This window comes from Micromys minutus (assembly GCF_963924665.1).
Source record: "Micromys minutus genome assembly, chromosome: 5".
Taxonomy (NCBI): domain Eukaryota; kingdom Metazoa; phylum Chordata; class Mammalia; order Rodentia; family Muridae; genus Micromys; species Micromys minutus.
In genome coordinates, this window is record NC_137974.1 from 52387064 (window position 1) to 52406465 (window position 19402).

The 19402-nt window shown below is 38.6% G+C and overlaps 1 protein-coding gene across 1 annotated transcript in view; it reads right to left on the bottom strand.

The window, feature by feature from the left end:
- KCNH8 (potassium voltage-gated channel subfamily H member 8) overlaps positions 1-19402 on the bottom strand; it is a gene marked incomplete at both ends in the record, with an annotated part of 386577 nt that overhangs the window by 55652 nt on the left and 311523 nt on the right. Inside the window, 3 exons of the mRNA XM_080917518.1 lie at positions 682-896; positions 6910-7159; positions 8508-8707. Of these exons, the coding sequence (XP_080773644.1) occupies positions 682-896; positions 6910-7159; positions 8508-8707 (665 nt within the window). The remainder of the gene's footprint in view (positions 1-681; positions 897-6909; positions 7160-8507; positions 8708-19402) is intronic.

Sequence of the window (19402 nt, forward strand, 5' to 3'; positions counted from 1 at the left end):
ACTATATTTTCTTTAATTTTGAGTGCTACAAATATTTGAGACAAGGCACTAGATGTTACACATTGCACTGCATGCTCTGGCTTGCCTTCCAACAATCATTCGTGTTAAGTCATTATTGCTGACACATCTAATGAAGTCGTGTTCACGATCAGCCTAAATACAAGGCACAGTATAGAACATATTTTGACAGGAAATCTGTTTGTATAAACTGAAACATGAAACAAAGATATAATTGCATAAAATGTTCATTATGCTTTCAGCGTGACAGTCGTTGGCTTGAATCATTTTATGAAAATTTGGTCACTCTGAGATAGATTGTTTCGGATGCCATTTTAACAAAAAGATTAGTTTCTAACAACTTCCTGTCTAGCAGTTGAAGGACTCAACAGTGACACACACCAAACTCTGACCTGCATACTTTCTTTGGAAATCTTCAAATGCTGCAGCCATTGCTTATTTCAGGTTAAATTCTGTATACCACTGAAACTGCAATGAGTCATGAGCACTGGGAGATAAGCAGGCAAGAAACTGCCTACAAATAGCACTCTAGACCTAGCTAATTAAGTTAACTAGGGGCTGCATATCTTACCTGCATAGTCATTTGAAAGGGAGGCTATGACATTTGCCTTTGCGGCTGTATTTGATCCCCAGTCCCCTGCACTAATTAGAAAGAAGACTTACATCACTCTCGTGACCTTCTCGAAGGTTGTATGTGAGGTCATGCTGGATGTCTTCTACAAATTTGTGTGCGTACTCTGGGTAAAGGCCCAGCACCTCAAAGAGACCTTTCAGGATGATGCACTGTAGATCACAGTAGGTCAGAGCCTTCACGTCAGCGTTGGTCTTGATCACTTGGTCTTTAATTGATAAGTTTGCTCCAATTAAATCCCCCTTCCCTAGGAACAGGTTTAAAAATAAAGAAGCCATATCATTTTAAAGAAAAGCAGAACAAGCTGAAGCCCATTTGACTTACAGACTCCATTTCTCTCAAATTATATAAGAAAAAGACCTTCACATCTACACAATTTTAACAGGACGAAGAGTTGGAGCTCCATTGCTATTTTGTTGTGGGATTCAAGATGTTAACAGCATCAGACATAGTTAGATGTCCTGCAGTAGATAAAACTGTCACTTAGTGTGAGCCCTGGTCTAGAGGACATGGGTGGATGGTTTAAACATCATAAATCATCCATGTGCTCTTAGTCAACCTCTGGAAGGACTTGGCAAATGACTTTAGACCAGTCAATTTGGCACAGTCACTTCAACCATTCAGAGGGGTGGCAATGCATTTTTCTGGGTGGAAAAATGGCCCTGATCTTCTTAAGTCAGTGTGTCGAGAAGCATATTGACTAGAGTCAAGGACTCTTAGTTATAACAGAAGTGTGAAAAGTTCTTTCATTTATTTGTGATCATATCTCCAAGATGGACAGGAGGGTGAAGTGGGTGGAGACTCTCTGCCACCCTCTTCTGAGTCAGGAGAAGTAAGGGCTAAACACTGTGGGCCATGGTTTGCATGTAGTAGTGTGTAACACAAGACCATGTCTCACAACTGTTTTCTGTGACAGTGTAAGAATGTCATTCTTCACTCAGACAGAAAGAAAATAGATAAAAACTAGCATCTCACATGACTACTCATGGGACCCATGTATCCTAATCCCTCTTGATGTCTGACAGTAGCACTTCTATTATAATAGTCATGTCTATAGTACTGTTGACTACAGTGTGTCTGTCTACAGTAATTAGGGTGTATTCTGGGAGATAATTTATTGCTAACATTTATTGATGACCTAATAATGGACAATTTTATTTTTTAAATCTTTTAAGTTATTTTAAGAGTTGAAACTAGTATCAGAAAGGAGGAATAGCCTCAAGCATCAAAATTTAAAAAATCACTGACTTTAACTTCTGATATACTTTTGACACAATCCCAAGTCACTCAGAAGACCAGAAGAAACCTTTCATTATTAGACTAACTTGGGGTAGAGGCTGGAGGAACAAGAGCGTGTTTACAGAAAGCACTAGGCACTGGAGTTAACTTGCATTTCTAGGGTAAGATTTCTGAGTCTGTCCAAAAAGAGCATCATTCTCAGGCATTAACTACAACTATCTAAATTACTTTTTGCTATATTGTAAGCTACCAAGAAGATCAGCTGTATAGTTTTCAACACTGAGAAAGATATGCCACCAAAGTGTTACCAAGTAGATGGAGAGATGGCTCAGCAGTTAAGAGCTTTGGCCGTTCTTTCAGAGGTCTTGAGTTTAATTTCCAGCAGCCACATGCTGGCTCAAAACCATCTTTGATGGGATATGATGCCCTCTTTTGATTTTCTGATGTACATGCAGACAGAATGCTTTTATATACATAAGTAATTTAAAAAAAAGTTATCAAGTAAATTGTCCCATCTCCGTATTTAATTATATTTTTAAATTTCTAAATTTTTATCCTTTATTATGCTCAGCATTTTTGAAACAAAGATCCTGACAGGAAACTTGCAAAAGTCCATTCTAATTCATTTATCAGTAAAAGAAAACATGAAGTTAATTAAATGTGCTTGAGATATCCAAAATGTGTATAAAATTGAAAAATGAAGGCAAATTATTGAATTATATAAAATGTTAACTTCAATTAATATGTTATTGAAACTATAAAAAATTGAGTCTATTTTTGTGGAAAAAGAAAACATATCATGGACTCTACTTTTAGCTTCTGAAAGTGATAAAATAGCCACATTATGTGGAAGAATTCAAGCCTGCCTTACTGTTAACACTAATATTGCTAAATATAAAATTATGTTTTCTGTAGATTTTGCTAAAAGAAATCCACACTGCTGCTTAACACATGCAAGGCTGACGATGGACATGAGACGTAATTACGGCCAGAAAGTCATATGTGTGGTGGCTCAGAGTCCAGCCACAGCAGGGATTTAGAAGCCAAAGATGGATGTGTGGAGTAGTTGAAAGAAGACATGAACCAAGAAGTGCAGTTCCCACACACTGAGACAACCCAGCACACCTTTGTATATACATCTATCTCTTCACAGATGAAAAAGTTTCACATTCATTTTCTCACACAAGTCTCTTTTAAGAACTTCCTATGTTTAACAATAATGTGTATACTATATTTTTTACCTTTCTTCTCCTCAATCTTCATAGTTTCCTGCTAAGACATGAAATGTATGAAGAAAGAGGAAACACAGTTTTTACAAGTAGTTAATATCTAACCCAGCACATTGGTACATAACCAGGTGACCATGGTTGTCAGCAATTACAGTTAGAGAGATAATAGACTATGGACTCAGGAAATTATAATTTAATCATTGGCATATAGCATCTCTCAACATCCTAATCAGGAGTTCTAATTCGTTTAACATTCTAGGCTCTCAGGAAATTGATACCCTGAGTCAGTTCCTCACCCTACTTGGCTCACCTCTGAGTGTTCCTGTTAAGTGTTGGAACCAATGATCCAGCAAGACCTTTCTACCTTTTTGATAATCATCCAGCTGTTGTTTGAAATAGTTTGGTGGGAAACTTGTTATCAGTACCAAGTTCCCATCAGGAGAGAAAATCTGGATGTTAGCTGATGTGGGCAGTTCGGGCCCTTGTGCTGGCTCAGGCACATCACCATTATTAACAAAAAAAAGGAGTAGTGATCTGTTTCATTCCCACAATCCTCAGAGACAAACAAGAATGAACCATGGCCACAGCTTTTGTTTCCTGATTATGGGGAAACAGCTCTCACAGACAAAATGAAAATAAAACCCTTCATTAGCAAAGCCAAAAATGCAGGAGTAAGGCAAAAACAAACTAAGTATTTCCTGGAGAAAGCCCAGAAGACTGCACGAATATCCCCACAGGTCCTTGTCAACTGGAAATCCAACTCCTCAGGCCTTGTAATAAGGAGAGCCAGCTGGATTGCATTCATGCGTCTTTCTCAGCAGAGGCTTGGCTACTGCAAGATTACCATCAACACATTGCTAAATTTGAAAGCTTGCAAGGAATCCAGTTTTGCTTTTGGAGTCAGTAAATGTTTCTGGAGCATGTGCAATGGTCTGGAGTCTCACACTGAGCTCTGGCTAGGTCTTATTGCCTTAGTCACTGCCCTGTGGAGTCCTCTTTTCTTTTGTTGACATTCCTGAACTAGTGTCCTAACTACTCTAATTCTCAGTATTCTCAATTATGAAAGAGAAGATTTGTTTATTTATTTACTTATTCATTGCCTCCTAAATGTCGTAGGGAGTCTCTGTGTTTGCAGAAGTGTTTTGTCTTTGAGGATTAAGAACAGTAATAAAAAGAATGTTAAATCACAAAGAGTCAGATAAGTAGCGTTTGTCAAGTCAGCAGTTATCATGCATGGCCATCTTCTTTCAAACCAATGAAAATAATAGTGGGAAGCACAGTAAAGTAAAAGATGAAAAGGTTCTATCTTCATAACAAATGCCCACAACAACTCTCTCCAGGCACCATATCTAGAAATGTTTTCATGTGTTGATTGGGAGATGGTGTTGCTTGAGCTGGAAAATGAACACTTCTTCTTCACAAGACCACTAATTCATTTTGGTAGCAGAATGAACTCCAGTTAAGTAATTATAAACCAAATAAGAGCTGTGTGCTTAGTAAATCAGCATAATTTAAATCAGCCACATGAAATAATATTGTGAAGAAAGTTACATCATCCCATTGACATGAAAACCTTGAAACCTCACTATTCCAACAGAGTTTAGAATGGTCATGGGATAAGAGGAACTTATAGAACATAGATATCTATGTATGGTGGGAACAGAGGAGGGACATACCATCATAAAATCACAACTGTTGGAGAAATTTGGGCCAGGGAGCAAAACAGCAGTGGAGTAAATTAACTGTTTCATTATGAGAATCATTACAATGTTTTATAAGCTCTAACAGTCACCTAGAAGCCATTAATCTGCACTGTTTTGCTATAATGTAATGAATGATGCCTTTGGCTTTCATTCCTAAAACTGTGGCTAGTCACCAAATTTAAAAATGGACACATTTTTTTAAAAAGTCTGACTAATTTTAAATGAAGTTTTATATCTGATTGAATGTATTTCATATCGCACAGTTCTAACAAAATGGCAGATGCTCTCTCAAAAGAAGCCATATCTGTAGGCAAATCATCAGACTCCAAAAGTTGCACTGGTGCTAGGGAAATCCACTGGAATATGTGTAAGTAGTGTCCTAGAAGCAAATTAGAAACAATTCTCAATCTAAGTCAGAATTACAAAATTGTAGAATGACTGTCTTTTAACTTTTAAAACTGAAAAGATGGGAATTTTGGCATCTTCTGCAATTATATTAAAAATATCTCAGGAGGTTAGTAAAAACTGAGCCAAACTGAAAGGGAAGTCCCACCTTTCCTTTGTTAGCAAACTTAAAGTCCACAGGAAGCAGTGAAAGCCACAGGGTCTGCCAGCACTCAGCCTCCAGCTCCTCCCCTTTAGCTGAGGCAGGCACACTGCCACAGTATCTTATCAATGCTCTAACACAATGCAACCAATGTGTGAGAAGCAACATAGATTTATTTCTGATGATCTAGAGCTGAAAAGCCCAATGTCAAGGCTATGGCAGGTTCCATGTCTAATAAGGACCAACTTTCTATTTCTTAACTGTTGAGTTATCATTGTGATATCATGGTAGAAAAATTCAGATGGAGGGCTGAGGTTTTTTTGTATAAACTCATTTTAGAAAGTATTAATCATAATTTAGGTTCCCAGTTTTCAATTTCATCTTGTCAAGGAGTGGATTTCAGTAGATGACAAGATTTTAGGACTTATTTGTTGACCTAAGACACCAGTTAATACTAGGAAATCAACAATTATCACTTCTATCTTCCAAACTATCCTCAAATATAGCGGCCTTAACATAAAATGACATGTATTCTTTAACAAATATGGAGCTGTGTTCTCCCATCCGAAATTTAGCATACTATTGGGGCAATAGGAAATGCTTTTACATCGGTGTCGACACTCTATGAAGCTTTAAATGTCTCGTGTGTTAAAATATTTTGCAATGATTTGTCACAGATCACTTCTTAAGAAAACCAAATGAATCATTTACTGACATGATTCTAGACATTGGTGTAAAACATTGACTTTGAAAATGTACCCTGGATTCATTTGATGCACACCCCTCTCCACCACCCTGGGTGAACTTTGAGTTTAATCTCCACATAGGCTAAATTTCTAGCTATTTCTGTTCTGTCACATTTTTAGTGTTTAGACCAGTGTTCAGTAATGATTGGTTATATCAACAAAGAAGAGTGAGCTGGAAAAGAACTCAGATAAAATTGGGAGAGGAAGTTTCTGTAGACACCTGCATACTGTCTTCTGCCAGCTGCTTTTTATAATTCAGTGAAGAATAGTTGTGTCTAGTACTTGAAGTCAACGTCATGGCACAGAATTTTCACAGTGATGAGCTTTCTTTGAGGAATTAAAAGTCTCTGTCACCCCTGCAGTACTAGGTTAATGAAGGTGATCAAGTTTTTTCTCAAAGTTAAAATAATTTTTGCTCTCTTTCTGGCACAGATAAAACATAATTCTAATGTTCTTTGTACTGGTTCTCCACAAAATATAGAAATTCCTTACAAAAACAGAGCTGCTGTTTCTTCCACAGGACACTGTATGGATTGTGAGTAGAAGTAAAGACTTATACTGTGTGCGGAATCTGGGTATTTACTCACTTGTAAAATGATTATACTACCTGAACTTTCTTTGTATAGGAATCATAATATGCTTTGCATAACATTTAGGTAAAGTGATTCCAATATGGAGTCCATATCTTTACCTGTAATTTGCCAACTACTGTTAACATCTCTTTCTTCCCTATTTTGCATTCTTTACTCCAGAGTAAAATTTCAGAGAAATATTTTTTTTTTTTGCTGAAACCTACCTAGAATAGCCAACACCATGCTGTCTTTAAGGACCTCCATAGACCCTGAGCACACAAAGTAGATGGCCTGCAAAGCATCTCCCTGGCGCAGCAGATACTCTCCTGGAGCACAAAATGAGGTTTTAATATGGAGAGACAGAGACCTGAGGCAGCCCCGGCTAGCACATTCAAACAGGGACAGCTGTAAGATTTCCTTGTTCAGATGCATTGTGATGTCAGAGCGCAGCTCATCTGGAAAGTCTTTCAAAAGCTGTTGGGAAAGAGGACAGGAGAAAGGAAACTGGGATGAGTTGCGTCTACTCAATGGGTTTGCAAGATATCAGTGCACTCACTCCTCCTACTTGGTTATACAAGAGTAGGTTGTTATAGTCTCTGAAATTTCCTCTGTACAGTCTCCAGGGCTGTGTATTGACTGTGACTTTAATTGTGTACCACACAGTAATCAGTTGATAATAAATCTGAAGCAATTTTTAAAATTTCTAACATATCCTTTTAGAAAAGCTTGCAAAACTTCCATCAAAACTCCTATTGAGATAAATACAGGAACTTGGGACACACTGTCCTTTCTTAATTTGTCCTAATATATACAGAGATAATATTATCACTCTTAAAATACTGATTATTAGATTTCAAATATGAGAGAAAAATGAGAAATTTCTCTTATAGAATAGTCCTTTTTTTTCACTTAATATATTGATTTCTAGTTCTATCTATTCATGCCATCCCCCAGATCATGATTTTATTTTTCTTCATGGTGAAAAAAATTCCATTGAGTTTGGGGAGCACAGTGCAAGATAGAGATAAAAAAGTACAGAATACCTAAAACTTCCATTATTTTATAAGTTAAATCAGAGAATAGTTGGTTACTTGGTTACTGGGTAGTTTGATGTGTTGATAGACAAGTTGGTTGATCTATACAGTGTCTTGCACAGTGGTTACTTAGGGTTATTTTTTTGAATTCTAGAGACATCATTTTGCTTATATTTTGTTTCTTTTGTAAAACTATGGATCAGTGTGACAAGGTTACATTGAGTATTCACCCAACATTATGACATTAAATTGTCATAATAAGGATGAATCCTATAAAAAGCACAATGAAAATGAAAATTGTAGCAAATTGCTATGAAACTGTCATCACAGAGTGCCATTGTGAAGGCATCAGCTGTCTGTGATGCATAAAGAAAGGTGGGTTACCAACCAGGCAGCATCCACAGGGCCCCTGACACATATACAGCAGAGGATTGCCTGTTCTGGCCTCAGTGGGAGAAGACATGCCTAACCCTTGAGAGATTTGAGGCCCCAGGGAGTGGGGAGGTCTGCTGGGGGAGGACATCCTCTTGGAGACATGGGGTAGGAAAAGGAATAGAATTTGGAACTGTGAGAGGGTGAACTGGGAGGGGCACAATGAATGGACTAAAAAATAAAAATAATAATAAGTAAAACAAAGGTGGGTTGTAGGCCCATGAATGATGAAAGACAGAGAGATAAAGAGGCTGGGTAACTGCCTCCCTCTCTTATGCCTACATTAGAACATCTTGCCTTTACAGGATAAGTATATGCTTTTTCCTGAAATTGTCAACATAAGAAATTCACAGTACCTCATTTGAATCTATTCCATTGTTGACGGACCAAGTTGTCTGAAAGTACTCAAGCATCCTCTGCTTGAGTTGCTGGGGCAGATGATGCACACGGATGAAATCTTTTAGGTCCTTGGTCCTAGTGTGGTACAGGCTCCATCTGGAGTACATCCTCTGTATGATGGCAGTCACATTCCCAAATACCAAGGCATGCATCAGGGCTAGAGAGCACAACAGAACACAGGCTAGTAAGGTAGAGGCCCCTTTACATATAAATCTATTTCACAGACGGGTTAGAGTAAAGCATGCTTGTTTGGACTTATTGACATGATTCCATTGTTAGGAACATAAAGGTACAACTCCTCTTTGTAAAGTACATCTAGAAGCAGTCATTTTGCCACCACATGGCCTAATCAAAGTAACAATAGCTTTTATAATAATAATTATGAAGCAGTCCCTTTGACACACATATATTATTTTAGCCATCCTTTTGGATCTGAAAATGTTTCCTTTGAACTCTATCAACATAAGGATTATTTTAGTAGTTACACACACTTTAATAGTTATTATTCAGTTCTCTCAGGATTTCCATAGGACAGGCAACACATTTACAGTTAACAATTATTCTATTACACTAACAGGTCTATTTTAAAAACAAACCTATTTATAATGACTGGGTATCTATTGTTAGAATTTTAGTCTCACAGAGAAAAACTATCACATTAAGGACTTGGGACATAGTTCAGTGCCATAGCACTTGCTGAACTCATTTATGTCCATGGGTTCGATTCCATGAACCCAAAAGTAAATACAAATGTTTACAGAATATTAGTAAATGATGTGTTTGCCTTACTATTAAGGTTAAGATAGCTGTTACAAATTTGAGGACTTCCTGAGAAGTGGGAGGCTGAGGTTATAATGAGTTTAATTCTACCCTCAGTTCAACTTTGCAAGCACCTTAATCTTAAGGGAGACACTCAGCATTTGAGACCAGAATAGCCACAAAAGAATGGACCCTACATCTGACAGAGGGATATTATCCAGAAAATATAAAGAACTAAAGAAGTTAAGCTCCACAAATCTAAATAACCTAATATAAAAATGGGGTACAGAGCTAAACAGATAATTCACAATAGAAGAATCTCTAATGTAGGAGAAGTACTTAAAAAAAATTCTCAAAGTCCTCAGTCATCAGGAAAATGAAGAGAGAGAGAGAGAGAGAGAGAGAGAGAGAGAGAGAGAGAGAGAGAGAGAGAGAGAAGAGCCCTGAAATAAGTTCCTTACACCAATCCAAATGGCTAAGAACCTCAAGTGATAGCACATGCTGGTGAGGATGTGGAGAAAAAGGAACACTCCTCCATTCCTGATGGGATTGCAAACTGCTACAACTCTGGAAATCAATCTGTGAGTTCCTCAGAAAACTGGAAATAGTTCTGTCTGAAAACCTAGCTATACCATTGCTGGATATATACCAAAAAGATGCTCTACCATCCCACAAAAATACTTGCTCAATTATCTTCATAGCAATTTCAATTGTAATGGCCAGAAGCTGCACATAACCCAGACGACTCTCAACCGAAAAATGGATACAGAAAATGTAGTTCATTTACACAATGTAATACTATTTAACTATTAAAAATAAGGACATTATAATTTTTTTTTCAGGCAAAATAATGGAACTATTCTCCTGAGTATTGTAACCCACACCCCAAAGGACATGCATGGTATGCATTCACTGACAAGTGGATATTAGTCAAAATGTACAGAATACAACCCACAGACTGTAAGAACTTTAACAAGCAGGAAGGCCCAAGTGAAGATGCTTCAATCCCACTTAGAAAGAGGAACAAAATAATCACAGGAGGCAGAGGAAGGGAGGGTCCTGGTTGGGAGAAGGGGGAGGGGAAGGAGGGGATAGGATAAAGTATGGGGCGGGGCAGACAACAGAGAAGGCCAGAGGCACAGGTTGCAGCTCCTGGGGGTGGCAGGTGTGTGCGGGCTCTAGAAAGTTCCAAAGACCTGGGAGTTGGGAGACTCTCAGAACTCAATAGGGGTGACCTTAGCCAAAATGCCCAACATTGGGGATAGGGAACTCGCAAGAGTTGTCCTTTAATAGGTAGACAGGCCCTCAAGTGGAGGGATCAGGTTACCAAACTACAGTCAAAATTTTGACCCAGAATTATTTCTGTCTAGAAGAACTGTAGGGAGAAAAATGGAGAAGAGACTGAAGGACAGGCACACTGAGAGACCTAACTTAAGATCCATCTTTGGGTGGGCACCAAGGCCTGACACTATTACTGATGCTGTGACAGTACTTACAGACATGGCTGTTCTCTGAGAGACCTTACCAGCAGCTGAGTGAGATAGATGCAGAGACTTAACCCCAATCACAGAAGTACAGGACCCCTATGGTTATGTTAGGGAAAAGAGACCCCACAGGAAGATCAGCAGTCTCAACAAATCCAGACCCCTGAGAACACTCAGAGACCTAGCCACCAGCCAGGCAGCATATATGGGCTGGTGCAAGGTCCCTGGTGTATATATAGCAGAGTACTGACTGTTCTGGCCTCAGTAGAAGAAAATAAGCCCCAGGGACTTCAGGCCCCAGGAAATGGAAATGCTTGTGGGGGTGGGGAGCAGGGAAGCAAGCTCTCAGAGGCAGGAGAGAGGAAGAAAAGGCTGAAGAACTGTGAGAGGGAGGACTGGGAGTGGCTACATGGCTGGAATATAAAACACAAATGAACATACACACCCAGCAGCAGCAGCAACACAACAAGCTACTAGTAGTGTTTGACAAAATGCAAGTGTTTTTTTTCTCCACAACTATGGGGTCAATGGGAGAGGAATGGAGTAGGTTGTTTCTGGGAAAAAAAAAAATCATAGTTGGAGGACTGGGCTTTTCTACTAGGGGATTTCTTCTTTGAGAAGGGGTTAGCAACAAGGCAGAAAAGACACTGCAGGATTAGGAGAATGGAGTGAGAATGGTTCATGTACATACCAATAGATAACTCAGGGAGACTTGGTTTTGCCTAAGGCTATGAATGATGGGAGAGAGCCTGGGCATCTCATGCCCATGGGCAGATCCGTTCACAGCGACCTCAGATTTGATCCCACAACCCTAACCCAGACAGGTAAGATAAGAAGCTCATGTATTTTGAAAAAAAATTTGCTGGTTGCAGTGGTTTTTCCCTAAATAGGAACTAAAAGATTAATAGCTTATCCGGGAGGACCTATCAAAAGGTCCTGCCACCAAAGTGTCACAGCAGGAGGAACAGCAGCACAAGTTCCTTGGCACCAAAGGACAAACAATGCAAACACATAAATACACGAACAAACTGATCTTGAAGATTCCAAGACAGCACCAAATCAATTTACTTTTTTCCCCGTAGTCACTAGAAGTTTGCAAATGCCAACATATAAATTTCACTTTAATGTGACATTAAAATTAAAAAACCATAGCAAGTTATATATTATAATTTTTCTATAGACTAATGGTGCCCATGCCTATAAAATCACAGTTTAAGAACAATGACTTATTTGTAAATGTTACTTAGATAGAGTTAAATTTGGAACCCATCTCTAAGTTTAGTATAATACTTCATGAACAATAGAGGATTCAGAATCGGACAAATCTTGGTTTGAATTCTTGATTTCCTATTCCTCACTGTGAGAACTGCCCAAACTAAGTCTTTTTATGTGCCACATTTTCTTATTCATTAAGAAGGCAGATTATTATCTTACTTGTCGGGCTATTCTAAGCTATGATGAAGAGCTGAGTGTCTCAGTGTGTATGGAAGCAACTCATATATGTGTGAGGCAGTAGTAGTGAACTTTCCCCTCAAAAATGCAAAGATTACAAACGTCATTGCACTCAGAGTAAAACTCTGGGGAAAGGCTTTAATGTTTTTCTGCCCGACCTTCAAGAGTTACATCACTCTTGGTAGAAACCACTTCTTGATGCAAGAATTTTAGAAATATTCAACTAGTGCCTGCCACAGGCAAGTACACACAAAAGGACAGGGCAGAGAAAAGCCTTCCCTGTCCAAAAGTATCTAAAAAAAGTGAGTATTTCTTAATGTTAGTTTATTCTAGGTTATTTTACATGCTTAACAGCTCAGAGGCTTACATATTTTACTTGGAGAAAACACACACACACACACACACACACACACACACACACACACACACACACGAAGAAAATCACCCGAAAACGGGAGCTGAGAACTGATTATGCTTTGCTTTAAAAAAATTGGACACAAATCGCTTGGAAGCTCTGCTGTCTTTAACCCGTGAGCAGTAGTCTTCCAGAGAATAAATTGAGCTCAGAAAATAAGCCTATTCCATTTATTTTAACACCGCCTTTCCTAATTACATGTATGATTTTAACTTTGCTTTGCTTAATTATAATGTGTAAAGCACTTAAACTGAGAGCAGTAATGTGTTCAGACCGTTTAGCATCCTAATTGTACATTATCAATAAAATAAATTACTGGATTAATTGTAGCATTCATAAGTGTTGTTGGAAGGAACTCATCTGTCTGAGTCACCACAATTTCAAAGTCTTGTTTCTGCACAGAAAACCACCTCTAAATTAATAAGTTAGAATAAAACCCCAGTTCTCATATTGTGATCGCCTTTTCCCAGTGATGCTTATTCTGTGTATATGTGGCTTTTTCCTTTGTGTGTGTGTGTTTTCCTCCAAGTAAAATATTTAAGCCTCTGAGCCATTGAACTTGTAAAAAGTAACAGAATAAACCACCCTTATGAAATATATTTTTTCTTTAGGTATTTTGGACATACACATGCATATATATGTATTTATATATATGTGTGTATATATATGTGTATATATAATTATGTATATATATATATTTATATACATAATTATATATATATATAATTCTTGAGTGCTAGACATGCTGAGTGTGTTGGAGGCTCTTTTTCTTTCTGTGGAAGTTTTGCATAAAATGCATTTTGTACAATCTGACAAAGGGGCTTTCCAATTGCTGTCTCAGGGAAAAGCACACAGGTCTCAGATGAAAAGAAATCTACAGTACATCCCAGAGCTTTTGCCTTTGCTTTCTTCTTCTATCCCTTCCATGACTCTAGGTCCTTCCCTGAACTTGGGCACCATTGCTCTTCCACACATACTATTATGGCTGGATAATAGCAGTAACAGCTATTGTGTTGTGGTTGAAGGGTCTCGATGAGAGCTCCTTTCTTTTAATAGGAAAGAAGACCAGAGCTCAAATTTTGTGTAACCCTGTTCTCCATATCTTTTCTCCCACCTCCTAATTGACCTGGAATTTTTGATCCTCCAATAAGTGCATACTGGGTTTCAAATGTCAGAATTAGAAGGATGTAGTTTTTCATTAAGTTGATCATTTATTCACTTTCCTTCCCTGTCACATCTCTGCCCAGTCTCCTCACATGGCTCTTTCTTTCATTCCTCCCCTTCTTTCCAAAGGGGTGAGGCTCCCCTGGGTATCAACCCAACTGCAGGACTAGATGCATCCTCTCCAACTGAGGCCAGACCAGACAGCCCAGTTAAGGGGACAGGATCCACAGGCAGCCAACAGAGTCAGGGTAAGTCCCGGCTACCCGTTTTGGGGAACCTTCATGAAGACCAAGATGCTGCATATATGCAGCAGAAAACATTTTCTTAAAGAATGAATTCAAATGTTGCAAAGATGTCTTAATAATGGCCTGAATGTAGAAGATCACATATAGGTTCACTTTGGGTTTGGAGCCCTTAGGGAAGTGTGATAATAATGTCCCATTGAAACTAGACTTGCATCAGTGATAAGCCATCTGACCATCAAGGCTTATCAGCTGAAGCAAACCTTTCAGATAACTTTAGGCAATTAGTGTTACATTTTAAAGAAAGTTATTCAAAGATAGGAAAGAAATTATATCTCTCTATATATCTAGAGTCAAAAATTATATACATAGCTTTATTAAGTATTTTAGAAAATATAATTCCTTAAAAACTCTATTTTGGTCATTATAAATTTTTGTGTATCTATCAGGGTTTTTTAAAGTGTGTATTACAATAGAGCACAGTTTTAAAGAAGCAGGCAACAGGCCCATGATCTGCTTGCACACCCATAACTATCATTCATCTGTGAACTTGCAAGGCATCATTGGTTCTTAGTCACTGTTATCTCCCAGCCTACTAGTATGCTTGGCATCTCTCCCATGCAGCACAAATATTTACCTAAGGTAAACGAGGCAGCTGCAATTCTGTAGCTTATTTTTAGAGTTTTATAACTTTAAACAAGAACCTACAAATTTTGTGTTCACTCCCTCCAAAAATTTATGCCCACTTCCCTTGGAAATGGGAGACATTCAAAATGGCTATTTATACTTTGTGGTTATTTTCTACCTGTTAGACAAGGCAACTTTCTCCAATGACTTGGATCAATCTGTTCACACAAATTAAAGATAATTTAATAAAAAAATAAGAATTTGGCTCAGTTTTCTTATTCTCATTTGATACCTACACTAGTTTTCACTCACCTGCCTTAAGTTTACAAGGTAAAACTAAAATAATACACACACATACACAGAGAGAGGAGGGGAAGGGGGTGCTCAAGGTTGAATGTATAACTCAATGAGATTTCCCAAAGTGATCACAAATATGGATTGGCCATTCAGATCAACAACCCAGATATTAATGCATCCTAGAAGGCTTGTACTCTTCAGAGCCACCAACTACCCTCCTCACCAAAGGTAGCTACAGTCACAAACCACATACTTTGTGACTGATAAGCTACTCTTTCTTTATATTTTTCTATACAGAATCATATAGGATGTACTCTTTTGTGAACTTAGGATACTCAGCTCAGCATTGAGTTAGTGATTTATTTATACATTTGCAGGGCATAATTCATCTTCATCCTGGTACAGTTCTCAATGGCATAACTCTCAAAAATTATTTGTTTATTCTGTTAATGGCATTTTTCTATCAGCCTGTTATTGCCTGCTAGGGATTCTGAAAATAACTCTTTTCCATGTAGTCTCTCTGTTTCTGACTCTGGCTCTGTCTCCCTCTCTCCCTTTCCTTCTCTCCTTCTCTTCCTCCATGACTCCTCACTCTTCTACTTCTGCTCCCCCATAGGATCTTGGCACCATGGTGTTCTTATTCATTGGCACAAAGTGATGGAATCAATGACAGTGCATTGAAAGCCAAGAAACCAAGACACAAGGAACTCACATGCACTACATAAGCATATGCATACACAATGCATTCTCAGTCCAAACACATATGCTCCCACTTCTACTGGCAATATACAAGGAAGAGAATCATTGGATCACTGATTTTGTAAGCCCAGGGTATTTCAAATCATGAAAGAAAATCTTTTCTTGAGTTCAAATGTATTTTAGAGGGTTCTCAGTTTTTCTGTACCTTTTAAAAATATACCAGAAAGCAACCTTTTACTTGGTAAATGTTTTTAAATACCTTAATTCTTGCAGTTTACTTTTCACACTTAGCAAAGTCTTCAGATAAAGAGATATGCCTCAGATCAATTTGCAATTATTTGTACAGACAATGAGGTATCTGAGACAGGTTAGAAACATTTGAAGAATTCAGGTTCATGAGACTATGCCCTCATGTTTCCTTACTGCTTATTCCTTCATGTTCATCTCAAAATCCCATTTTTTAAATTAATTTTCATGTTGTTTAATAGGTGGGCCAGCTTACTTTTAACAAGGAGCTCTACACATTGGACCCAAGCCAACACTTACCTTTAAAATGTTTTTATTTACACAGAGGCCTCCTGCTGCCACAAAACATAACACAGGAGGACCTTTTCCCTACCTATCACCACATGGGTGGGCTATAGATACCCAGAGGCCAGCCTGCACTGGAAGCCACTACACTAGTCAAGTATGAGGTAGGCAGATGGAGAGAAGAAGAAGTGGGGCAGCTTGAACATTATGAAGAGAGCTGGAACTGGAGACATGAGAAAGGAAAAGAAGAACCTGTTGTGAGTGGCCAACCCTGCCATCTAAGGCCATGGCTAGGTCTATGGTCATGAAGCACCAAGGATTATTGTCCATGGCTTCTATTATCGGTAAATAATATAGATTGGGACATCCCTGATTTGCACAGCCATCTGGGACCACATTGATGTCCAAGGACTGTGCTAATAGGCTCCCACCTGTCACTGGATGAGACACACTGGAGAATCAGCAGCATTCAGGGAGAGTGAACCCTGCACTTTGCCTCATAGACAAAAGAAGTGGAGTGAGGTGAAGTGAGGTGGAGTGGGCACAGAAGAGCTGGTCTGAGGGCATGAGCATGGGAGAGCTGGTCCTGCTGCTCTGCCATGATGGGCAAAGATGTGATATTCTCACCTGCCCTTTGCCACCTGAGGGAGTCAGGAGAGCTGGTAAGCTGTCCCTATTGGTTGTAGCCCTTGCTCCCTGCATTTTTCCTGAGTTGCACAGTGGAGCTGGCTTTCACAGGGAAGGCACAGGGAAGGCAGCTCTGAGCAAATGAGACCAGGAGAGCTATCCTAGCCTTTCACTGGTTGCTAAGCCTCCACTGGAGAGCACAGGGGAGCTGGCTCCTGAGGCTGGGGTGCAGATGAACCAGCCCCTGAGGGCATGACAAAGGGAGAGGTGGCCCTGTCTCCTGCTCCATAGGCACTGGGTATCTTAGATGGACAGCAGTAAAGAGCTCATGCCAGTGGTTCAGATGAGGAAGAGCTGGTAGGTTGACCAGCTTAGCTATCAACAAAGCCCAAATCCAGGACTTTGAGTTTGCACACCCCAAATCTACATCTGTGAGCTGTTAGAGTGCATGAAAGGGCCTGTCTCTGGGACACAGTGTGACACATTACAGGCTCCACAATGAGATGTGTTCTGTACTTTGTTTTTGTTTTTCTTGTTTATCTGCTTTTTTATTTTCTTTTGGAGATGAAGGTTTCAAGGACAAAGTGTAGATAGGTATGAGGAGATGGGGAGATGAACGGGAATGGGATGCATGATATAAAACTCACAAAAATGAATAAAAAACTTTAAAAAACCATTATTTTATGTATGTATGTATGTATGTATGTATGTATGTATGTATTCAGGGCATGCGTGTGCATGCATGCGCATGTGTATGCGTATGTACATACCTGTATGTATATGTGGGTATGGATGTGCATATGAATTTACCATGGGGCATTAGTAAATGTCAGAGGACAACTTCTCTTCATCCACCATGTGGATTCCAAGGAACTACAGTTTTCAGTCTTGGCAACAGGATCTGTTTCTGGTTCCCAATAACATTTACTGAGCATGCAGCCATTCTTGAATTGTAGTGTAGAGTCAGTCATGTCACAGCTGACCTGGTCATGAGTGTTTGCCAACCCCCTTCTTATGTCACCAGCTATGTCACAGCAGACATGGTAGTCATGAGCGTTTGCTAACCCCCTTCCTTTGCCATCAGCTTTCTGCTCTGCTATTCACCCCAAATCACATTTCCTTAATGACTGTAACATCACAGCTCACATTGTGCTTTGAATGCAGGTCTTCTAATTTTGTCTTTCATGTTTTGTTTTGGCTACTTTCAGTTCTGATTCCTGCTGCTCTTTATAAACACCTGCCCACTGTCAAGCACACAGAGACAGAGCCGCTTTGTCTTCTGTCCCAGAGATCACATACACATATGCGACTGGAATCATTGCTTTCTGTCCCCTCCAATAACTTTAAACCATTTTTAACATTGCCCACTAGTGCTTTGTAGTTTTCTATATAGTTTTGTAGAATTCCAGCTAAAATTTTCACCATACATTTGAAGTTTCTGTATTATTTTACATTTTACTTTGTGATTATATGTTACTAATAGATTCACATACATTTGATCTTTACACACTGGCTTTACTATTAACTTGCAAATTTAAGAGCTATTCGAACCCTTTGAATTACTTTTTTAGTGGATGCTTTCAAGGTTCTCATAGGCTTTTCTTGGTATGAAATTTTAAATAATTTGGCTTAAACATTTGTACTTTAGAGCTTAAAATATTCTTCCTCTATATAAGTTATGTCCACACCCCATCATTATAGGTTCTTATATTGACTATATATCTGGATATTAAAATGAGAATTTTTTTAGATTTATTTTTACTTTATATGTATGGGTATTTTGCTCTCATTCGTGTCTGTGCACCATGTACACGCCTGGAGCTCACAGATGTCAGAAGAAGGCACTGGATTCCTTGAAAGTGGATTATAAACAGTTGCGAGCCATCATGTGCATGCTAGGAATCAAGCCCCGCCCTTTATAAAAATAGAAGCTTCTCTTAACAGATGAGCCATCTCTTCAGTCCCTTAAAATGTAATTCTACTCATGTGCAAATTATACAATATGTGGAATGTCTAAAGAGGTTTGGAAACAAAGAATTTAGAGTCTCTTTTCTACGTCTCTGTCTTGGGTAAGTATCTGGGGGTCTGTGTGCCCCCTTTCCTGTAACATTGCTACTGATTGTTAGTAACTATCTCTACCCTTACTGGCTTCCACAGCTCTGTGTGGGATTAGAACTCCAGAATAAGTTGCCCTAGGTTTAAGTGCACAGGATTATAAACTTCAAACTTTATTTTTACCCTTTTTCCTGTTAAAATAAATTGTTTGTGTATATTCATAAAACTTAAGTAAACAAAATTAATTCCCAGAACATGACACTTCACAAAAATTTCAGATCTTAGTGAAGTCTTAGCATTTAAACTTACTGCTGTTTTATGGCCTTTAGTTTAACTGGGGATATTAATCATCTCTTTTTCTTAGTGCTATGAAAATTACATGAATAAAGTGCTTTCTATTGTAAGTTTTTATAATTAGTTCTTAATGTTGTGCAAGTAATTTGTTAATTAGGAGAGGCTAAAATTAGCACATCCTTTCTATTAGCCCAGGGTAAATCTCA